Source organism: Solanum dulcamara, chromosome 1, assembly GCF_947179165.1.
Source record: "Solanum dulcamara chromosome 1, daSolDulc1.2, whole genome shotgun sequence".
Lineage (NCBI taxonomy): Eukaryota > Viridiplantae > Streptophyta > Magnoliopsida > Solanales > Solanaceae > Solanum > Solanum dulcamara.
Window position 1 is genome coordinate 82,872,973 of NC_077237.1, and position 10,415 is coordinate 82,883,387.

Sequence of the window (10,415 nt, forward strand, 5' to 3'; positions counted from 1 at the left end):
AATATATATATGGGGTAATTTTTCCATTGAGGAACTATATTGTACTTAACTGTTCCTAAACTATAAAGTGACCAAAAAACTATTCACTTTAATTTTAGGTCATAACTTGGAAGTATAAGAGGTTTTGTGTCTGGGGAGGGGGTTATATGAATTGCAGTCAATTGTTTTTGGATCTTTTCAAAACTGTTTCTAATCCAATTGAATATCTTCAAGATAGATTATAATTTTGAGTTGGAGAACAATCAATGAAAAAACCAGGATACCCTTTTTAATGTTTCAAAGGATTAAGCACAAAAAACACTACAATTTTTTTTTTAATATTGGCTCGATCCAAATCTTAAACCTACATTGTAAAAAGTGATTTTTACACGATATCATGAATGTATGGTTTTCTCGTTCACAAGTCACAACGAACACTTGCAAGTTAACGAGGTTGGTTTTTTCTTGAGCACAAATTTAAGTACCTTAGAAAGGTTAATTTAAGTACTATCTTACCAGTAAAAATATTACACATAGAAGTAGTGAGTTGCTGATCAACATTTTCAAGGACTGTGTTGTACTCCACAGTAAGAGCACAACCTTCAGACCTCAGGGCCTTGGTCTAGTAGTACGAGTTGATGTGTGAGTTAGTTACACGTCACGAGTTTGAACCATGTTGCAGACAAAAGCTTGGAATGTAAGTGAAGAAGGATAAAGGGGCGAGTCCATTATCTCCAAACTAAACCATTCCTTCCAAGGATGGTCCTCCCTCGCAAAAAGAAATAAGGTGCGCCTGGTGTCATCTGAATTGAGAAATAAGAGGTGTCAATATAATGGCAACTATTCTGTCAATAATAGCAGCTAAATGCATCATTTAAGAATTGCCTTGTGTTAAAGCTCCGAGTCAAGCAGTGAATTACTTAACAACAATCCAGTGTAATCTCACAAGTGGGATTTTCTACCTTGGGAGGTAGAAAGGTTGTTTCCAAGAGACCCTTGGCTCAAGGAAAAGCACATCGAAAAAGAAAAAACTGAAGTGAAGGGATCATGGAAAAATACTATAGAAAGAATGACAAAGTATTACGAGAAAAGAAACAATAACTACATCAAAACAGTATGATAAAAAGAGACAATAGATAGTAACATAAATCGACGGACAAAAATTATAGGAAAAATACTACGACTACGTAGTATGGAAAAGTATGCGAGACAAACTATCTACAAACCTTCTACTCCTAATTTATATCCTCCACAACCTCCTATCTAGGTCACGTCCTTGTTAAGCTGCACCTGCGTCATACTCAAGGCCCCATATAATGAGAATGAGGTGCATGGTAATTGGTAGTCCAGAGGTTGCATCTTGTTTAATGGGAGAGCATCCTAATTTTAACCAAGACGACATCCAAATGAGGGAATATCGCACTAGGGTAACATTGAAAGCATAAACAGACTCTGTGAGCTATTTGAGGTTCCCGTGAACACTTCTGCTCCAGTATGTTCCACCACTGACCTCAAAATTACCCTGCTAATTAAAACTTCTAGCAATAACCTAAATTTCGACGTAAATTTTAACCCAAAAGTTGATAAAAAGGAGGAATAGGTGGTCTTCTAGAACTAGGATTGCTCCCTTTGTTGTTTTTATTTGCCACTAGGTGGAATCAGACCGTCAACATTCGAATGATGGTTAACTGCCTATGTCGAATGAGTTAAGCTATCAGTTTCTGCACAAAACGGTCTCCTTCCCAAGTTGACTGTCTCTCACAAAAACTCACTTCTTGGGTAAGGCCAACAAGGGATTGCAAATATTAAAATATTGTGCATATAGGTAAAAATTCTTACATGTAGATGTATAAATGATTTAGGTTGTAGGTTTATATCGCAGTTGTGACATTGTAATATTTTTCTTTGGATAGCCTTGTTAAAATTCTTGGCTGCACAATTATATTACCCCAACACAACAATTATTGGGCATGTTCTGTACTCTCTTAACTATGGATTGCAAACAAGATCACTCTAACAGATGTCTCTTTATTGGACCTGCTAAATGTGAAATCTAATATGAAAACTCATATTTATAGACATTGGCAAGTTTTTTGGAATCAGAATTTTAGTACTGTTTTGTCTCATGAATTAATTTGTGAAATTTTTTTTTGTATGTTTTAAGCATGCATATTTCTATGGACAATGTTATGACTAGAATATTTGCTATACAAAATCTATGAATGCATATAATGCACTTTTTATTGAAAGATCTCAGATTAATCTTTTCAATGGTAGTATTTGATGTTTGGTTATAATATCTGATCGGATGTTAGATGTACATCAACAACGTTTATTCACCTTAATTTAGGAGTAACTTTTTGGAATGAAAAGAGCTATTTTTAAAGATGTCACGGAATTCTTGACACCAGAAAAGATAAGAGTGAGAACTTCTAACCAGAGAGAGTATTGTGGCTAAAAGAGAAATTCAAAGATTTGACCAGAGAGATTCTGTTGAGTGTTATACTCCCTCCATCCCATTTTCTTTTTTAGTCTGCTCCAAAAAGAATGTCACCTTTTAAAATTAGAAACAACTTTAAAATTTCCTTTTTACCCTTGATGAAATGATTTACAACCACACAAATGTCTAAAGTTTGTTTTAGACCACGAATTTCGATAGTCTTCCTTTCTTTCTTGAACTTTGTGCCTAGTCAAACAGTGACGCATAAACTGGGACGGAGGGAGTAATAATTACCATCTGCTACAGGGAAAACTTATCAGTTATGTAGATAGCCATAAACTGCTACCACAAGAAGAAAAGAGGGAAATTTTACTCTCAAATATTTGAGTCTTATCAGATAGGAGTTAACGTTGTGGAATACCAGACATTCAGACTTGGGCACGAAAAATATACTTTGCATTGAGTAACCATCATCGCACAAGAATACTAAGCATGCTTGCTAAAGAATCATCTGGATGTCATTATTAGTATTGACGGAAAACTACTTCCTCACCTCTACTGGGCCAACTTTCTCAGGATACCCCAAACACAAGAATGAAAAGGCAAAGAATATGTCTATTAGCCTATATCAGCCTTCACCATTAGGAGATTAAAACACCAAATGTTGCTTCTCTCAGAAGGGATAAATACTTGTTCTGAGTCAAAATTGAACCCCCCATATGGAATTTAATTATTAACTGGGATCAGGTCATACAACATTTGTGGGACAGCTTCCCCAAGTCTTGACGAAGAACCTAAGACCCAAAATGCAATATGATATCAAGATTCTAGGATCACTTTACAACAACAACAACAACCCAGTGAAATCCCACAACGTGGGGTCTAGGGAGGGTAAAGTATATGCAGACCTTACTCCTACCAAGGTAAGACTGCTGTTTCCGAAAGACCCTCGGCTCAATAAAAGCATAAAAAGAGGTCAGATAAGGCTAAGAAATTCAAAGCAATATGGGAAAGCAAATAACGAAAGCGACACAGATAAAATAGAGTAATCAAATTACCGAAAGTAATAGATAATAACAGAAATCAGAGCACAAGAAATTATAATGCGCTAATGCGCCTACTAATAAGGAAGAATAACGAGACTATGTACTAGCCTTCTACCCTAATGTTGGTCCTCCACACCCTCCTATCTAAGGTCATATCCTCGGTAAGCTGTAACTGTGTCATGTCTTGTCTAATCACCTCTCCCCAGCAATTTATAAAGAGCAGGCAGCATAGTAATTAGCAGAAAAAGCAATTAAAAAAAAGATGCAATTTTTTTTCGGAGAACAAGGAAAATAATGACAACCCCAACTTGTTTAAGACTGAGTCATAGTTGTTGTGTCTAAAGAAAATATTGCAATTGATTTTCTAAATTTCAAATACATAAATAGACAAACCTCATTTGTAGAGTCCTGAATTAGAAGCCTGAAATATTGATTGAAGAGTCCACAGCTACATAATCAAACCAATGCATCAGGTTGAGGACCGGAAAACTCATTGGACATAGCGAGGTACCGGAATCAGAGTCAGCATTCATTAGGTTACAAAGTCGGAACTTGATTGTTCATATACCGCTTTATCCTCTTGGATCAGTTGTGTGGAGGAACCAAACACAGCCATCTTTTCTGACAAAAGCTTAAGAGCCTCCTGTTTATTAGCCAATTCCATAAGCACCTTGATCCTCCTAAATGAAACATTACTTGGTTTTTGCCCTTTATTTACCATTTCCAAGAAACATCTTTCAGCCTCCGCCAACTTTCCCAGATCACAGAGCAAATCAAACAAAACATCAGAGACCAAAATATATGAGCCAAATCCTCTCTCCATCATATCATCCCACAACTCAAGTGCCATCTCCACTTTATCGTGTCTCCTGATCAACCTGATCAAAAACATACATGATTGGGTACTCGGTAAGCACCTAGCTTCCTTCATCCTCAGGTACAAAGTCCACGAACTTCTCAAATCATTTATCCAAAAAAATGACCTTAAGAACACATTATAAGTAGTAGCATTGGGGCTCAAGCTATTTCTAACCATCTCATCCATCAAACTGTACGCATCCCCGATCCTCTTCGCAATGCAGAAGTTCCTGATCGCAGCATTATAAGCAGCAACATCTGGATAACATCCATACTCCCTCATCTCCTTCAAAATGTCCCTCGCCTTATCAGGTTGTCCAACCAACCCCAAGCCTCCAATTAAACTCGTATAAGTTATCACATCAGGAGTAATATCCTTCTCTCTCATCTCCTCCACCACCCTAAACGCCTTCTCCATCTCTCTCCCTTTACAATACACATCCACCAAACAATTAAACGAAACCACATCCGGTTCAACAGCCAAATCCCTCATCTCCTTAAAGAAAACCTCCGCATCCTCCGATGACTTCCAACCGGACAAAAGTATATTAAAAGTCTGGTTATTTGGCCTAAACTTGTACTTCAACCTATGGTATACATTCCTAGCATCACTCATACTCTTCTCCTGACACAAAGCCCTCAACAATGCATTAAAACAATCAACACCAAACTCATTCAAAAGTCTCTTAAAACCCCAAAAAGACTCAACAGTTTCCCTAACAGAGCAAACCTTAGCAACTCTACCTAAAACAACTTGAACTGTTCTGGGTGTTATCAAAGATTGATCTTTTCTCTTCATTTCCACTAAAACCTCCCAAATCTTATCGAATTTACGATTCCTACCAAGTACATATAAAATGGTATCTAAAGAAAACCCAGTATGATAAAACCCTTTTCGCTTATCTGCATATTTAAAGAACTCTAAAGCTTGTAATGGGTTTGAATGAGAAAAACGTACCCTTTTGAGAACTCTGTCAATTAAGTCGTTTGATAGTTTGATTTGTGATGATTTCAGTGATTGTTTCAGTCCTTCTGGTGTCTGTGTTATTGTTATGATGCGATAAAGGGCTTCAACTTCTTTGTCTATGGATTGAGAGGATTGAGAATGGAGAGAAGAAGGAAGAAAATGGGTTGTTGGGTTTTTCAATTGGGGAGCTATAGAGAGATTCTTGTAGGAGAAAATTCGAGCCATTGTTGGAGGTTCTTGTTGAGTGTTGAAGGTCTGTTAATATTTTGAGCTAATGTAAGTAGTGATAATTTATGGGAAATTTCATTTATACAATCGTATTAAGTTATGTTTCGATTGAATATTAGATCTAGTATAGTGTTTCAATTCAAATTTTCAAAATTATTTTGCATTAGATAATCGAATTAAATTATATTTTAATTGAATACTTATTTCGTAGTAAAGTGTTTTAATTAAGTTCTTTAGGTTCAAATTTAAAAATCATTTTATGTAAATTTTGGCTTGTCTATTAGATAATTAAATTAATTATATAAGACATGATATTTTTCTTAATTATAAGCATTCGCTTAAATAAGATGAAAATTTTCAAAAAAAAACCTACTTGAGATTGATAATTATGATTGAAAGAGATGATATTTTATACCTTAACTTTATCTAATAGAGAAATGAAAACACATGTAATTTTTTTTAAGAAAAAAATTGAATCGAAAGTGTATAAAAGTTGAAGTATTCAATTGAAATATGATTTAGTTTGAATATTTAAATAGAATATCCTAATAAGTTTAAGGGGATGATTATGTATTAAGGCTCAAATAGAAAATACTAGTAATATAACTGATACTCCAATTTTAAAATAGAACGGGTTTGAGTCACTCTCAATACGAAGTTGTCTTTGTTAAAAAATATTGTACCTCAATATGAAGTTTTTCGACATATACATGAGTTTAGTTATTTTCAATATTGATATCGAATTCCGAATAAAAAACCTAAAGAAAAAAAATTAAACTATAATAATAATAATAATAATAATAATAATAATAATAATAATAATATATAAATAGCAAAGTAAGAAAGTATAACAAAGGAAGATCAAGGGAGAGAGAAATGACAAAGAAAAAGAAAAAGTATAGTAATATTTTGTGTGTGTTCAATTTTAGAGACATTCACTTTTTGACTTGTTTTACGAGTTTGTTACGTATTGTCATGAAGGAATTGACAAAAAAATAATATTTCAGTTTTAATAATAATAATTATATGCTTTATCAACAAGCCGTCTTAGCTCAGTGGTAGAGCGCGTGGCTTTTAACCACGTGGTCGTGGGTTCGATCCCCACAGACGGCGTTTTTTAAATAAATATTATTTTGATTATTTTCATTCATAAACACAATTATTCTTTTTATTTTAGTTATAACTTCGATAAAATGACATGTCTAATGTTTTTTTCCTCGTAAACTCAACCGTTTTTCTATTAACATTAGAAACTAAAGAAAGGACGTATACGTATGGAATGGTACTTTGTAATTAAAAATTGAATGTTACATTACGTTTGATTATTTGTGTGGCAAAGTATATACTTGATAAATATGAAATTTGATGTAATCATTATACTTTTTTATTCTAGGAAGGGAAGGAAATTGTTAGCAATTACATTCTCCGGCCTTCCCATTCCTTGTTATCTAGCTCCTATCTAACCATATTCAAATAACCTTCAGTAGAATTACTATGTTAATTTGTGTTGAGCATGGGTTGGTTGATATTTGAAACAAGTAATATTTGAAGTTAAGTTTAAAGAGATACTTGAAAGTTAGATTGTATTCGGACATAAGAAAATAATTAAAATTTTGAAATAAAATTCATGGACAAATATGGAGCTCAATTTGTCAAGATGGATCTTAGGCATGACTTAGTTGTCCTCCTAATTTGCTGTACTCAATTATAATAAAAAATTATGGCTTTAGAGATCCGAAAAGGAAAAGATTAGAGTAGGAAGGGGTGTACAAGCCTAAGCCAACTAAGTTCATATCATTTCTCCGGGCTAGATGTGGAGTCTCCCTTTATTTAGTCTATTCCGATAGTGTGTAAGTTCCCTAAGGTATTCCCTTCAGATTTGCCTGGTATGCCTTCCGACAGAGACATAAATTTCTGCATTGACTTAAAGCAAGACACTCGTCCAAATTCTATTCATCCCTACCGTATGGCCCAGGAAGAGTTGAGAGAGCTTAAAGTTCAAATTTAAAAACTTCCTTATAAGGGATTCATCTGTCCTAGTGCTTCTCCATGGGGTGCTTCGGTGTTGTTCGTTAAGAAAAATGATGGGAGCATAAGAATGTGCATTGACTATCGACAACTGAATAAAGTTACTATTCAGAATAAGTACCCCTTACCACGTATTGATGACCTCTTTTATCAGTTGCAAGGTGCGTCAGTATTTCTAAAGATTGATCTCAAGTCTGGGTATCATCAATTGAAGATTAGGCTTGAGGATGTACCCAAAACAACTTTTAGAATAAGGTACGGGTACTATGAATTTTTTGGCGATGTCTTTTGAGATGACCAATGCACTTGCTGCTTTCATGAATTTAATGAATTCGTTTGTGATCATGTTTATAGATGATATTTTGGTGTATTCAAAAAATGAACAGAAACATGCAGATCATCTTCATATTGCTCTAGGTGCTCTAGGGAAATAGAAGATGTACGCAAATGTCTAAAATCACTAAGTCTACCCAAGTCTGGAATCCCATAAACATCACAGAACAAGCAAGATAAACATAGGTGACTATGACTGACTCTCAAACAGGGGTAGAAACATGGATAGGGGCATCGAGTATATCACATAATGCAACAAAACCCAAGGCATATGTTTCCATGTGACCTATAGGCCACATGTTCGAGTCATGGAATCAATCATTGATGCGTGCATCATCAGGGTAGGCTGCCTACGACACACTCCTTGGGGTGCGTCTCTTCCCTTGGTTTGTGCAAACTTGGGTTTGTAATGGTTTTATGTCTGGTTCCATGTCTTTAATTGCAGTATTCCTTCAGTTATTCTCGAGAATTTTCTTGTCAAATAATCAAAGTATAATCAAGATGTATTCTAGTCTGAGTATTTTTGAGAGCATATTTTAAAGTTGGTTAACTCAGAACCTTTTCAAGATATTCTAAAGAGCTTGTTTAGGTTCCTATGTCCTGGCTTCAACTTATCTGCTTTTGGTGATTCATTTAGCCTATGTTGCTCAGACTCTTCAAAAATATTGTCGAGTGATTATCTGATAATTCAAAAGCTATGCATTTTCGAAGTATTTGACATAGGTGCGAGAATATCTTTGAAGGGTCTCACTCTCAAAAATATTGCCCGAGTGTGTATCTAATCTTTCAACAACTATGCATTTTTGGAGGAACTGACATAGGTGCGACAACAATTTTGGAGGGTGTGAGCAGCATAGCATTTATCTTTGAATGGCACATCCTTTCTTTATGAACTCTAGCTTCTACAGTCTCTTGTAGTAATTTTCTTGATTACATTGTACCACCTGCCCCTGCATTTTCTATGAGGAAATGCTTCCATTGTTCCTATAATGGGGATCTACACATTTTCCCTTGTATCGCGATAGTCCACATTGAAAATCTTAACTCAAAAACATACACTTGTTAGAGATCTCAGATTGATGAGTTTGTTTGAGTTGTTCAGACTGTTTGTTAAGTTTATTTAAGATGATGTTAAGCTGCTGAATATACATAAAGACTTCAAATGTACTTCACAAGCCTTGTAAAGATCATATTAAACAAAGGATGGGGTGGAAGTGTTAATTTTTTAAAAAGTAAATGTTAAGATGAACAGACGGGGGTGGAGATACAATATTAGGTATATATTCGGATGAATCCAATGGCTTTTGATTTGGCTCTGTATTTGTATTAGACAATTTATTAAACATATATAAATATTTAATTGTAAATCAGTAACTAAAATATTCGATCTCAAATTCAGAACTCATAAACTTCAAATATAAATTCCCCTTGGTCTAATTCCTCCCTTCCTAAGACTGAAAGTCATAATCTTTCCTTTGTGGTGTTTATGAAAACAACTATTACCTGAGAAATGTCTCCTTTCAGACAAGATCAAAAATCCACTGCAGATTGCAAGATACTTCACTGATAAAGTGAAATGTAAATACACTCTAAATGTTCATTAAGGGTCGGTTTGGAAAGTCACATGGTAATTGAAATTAGTGTAATTAGTAGGGTAGTAATTTTCAGTCTAGTAATTATGATGATCTGTTTGTCTGTCACAATGTAATTACAGTGTAATTATAATTGTACTGTTTGGTTGCACAAGTGTAATTACAAGGTTATATTAAAATTTTAAAATAAAAGCTAATTATCTAAACTTATAATTTATATTAGACAAATAAAGGCATTTATAAATGATATTAAATTAAATATTAAATATATAAATTGTCTTTTGAAAATATATTAATTAATAAACATACGTTCTTACTAATACTATAAAAAATAATTGATTTATATTTTTTAAAATTAGTATATTTTAATTAATTAATCATAGAAACTAAAAATACAAGATTTCTTTGAACATCATGAAATGCATGTTTGACAAAAATATTAATATTATAAATATAATGTCATAAAATTATTAAAACATTTGACTAAAAGATGATCTATCTAGTCTAACTAAAAAATAAATAGCTTGCAATGCGAAATATCAAGTCAATACTACTAAAATAAATGAACCTGAAAATATAACATAGATTCTAAATTCAAAATAAAATTTTAAACACAATACTACTCTTATGTCAAATTTCAACATAACGTACATAAATATGATTTAAAAGAAAAGAAAAACTTAAATTTGCAACTTTATTCAACAATGACTTTTACTTTAATTTAAAAATTCTAATACTAGAAAAATTATGTTAATGAAAATGATAAACATAGAATTAAAAAAAGTGATACGAAAAATTACATGGAACCACATGAAGTAAAGGTTGAAAATGAGAAGAAAATGAAATTTAAATAATTAAAATATACAACAACAACAACCCAGTGAAATCCCACAACGTGGAGTCTGGGGAGAGTAAAGTGTACGCAATCTGACTCCTACCGAGGT

The 10,415-nt window shown here is 33.6% G+C and overlaps 1 protein-coding gene and 1 non-coding gene across 2 annotated transcripts; one reads left to right on the forward strand and one right to left on the reverse strand.

The window, feature by feature from the left end:
- Positions 1-313: 313 nt before the first annotated feature.
- On the reverse strand, positions 314-5,565 carry LOC129880554 (putative pentatricopeptide repeat-containing protein At1g02420). The gene is made up of 2 exons (XM_055954639.1): positions 3,859-5,565; positions 314-782 (listed from the first exon to the last, which is right to left on the reverse strand). Exon 1 carries the CDS (start codon positions 5,513-5,515, stop codon positions 3,998-4,000), a length of 1,518 nt encoding a protein of 505 aa, XP_055810614.1. The 5' UTR covers positions 5,516-5,565; the 3' UTR covers positions 314-782; positions 3,859-3,997.
- Positions 5,566-6,559: 994 nt separating this feature from the next.
- On the forward strand, positions 6,560-6,631 carry TRNAK-UUU (transfer RNA lysine (anticodon UUU)). The gene has a single exon. It is a non-coding gene; the product is annotated as a tRNA-Lys (tRNA).
- Positions 6,632-10,415: the final 3,784 nt, after the last annotated feature.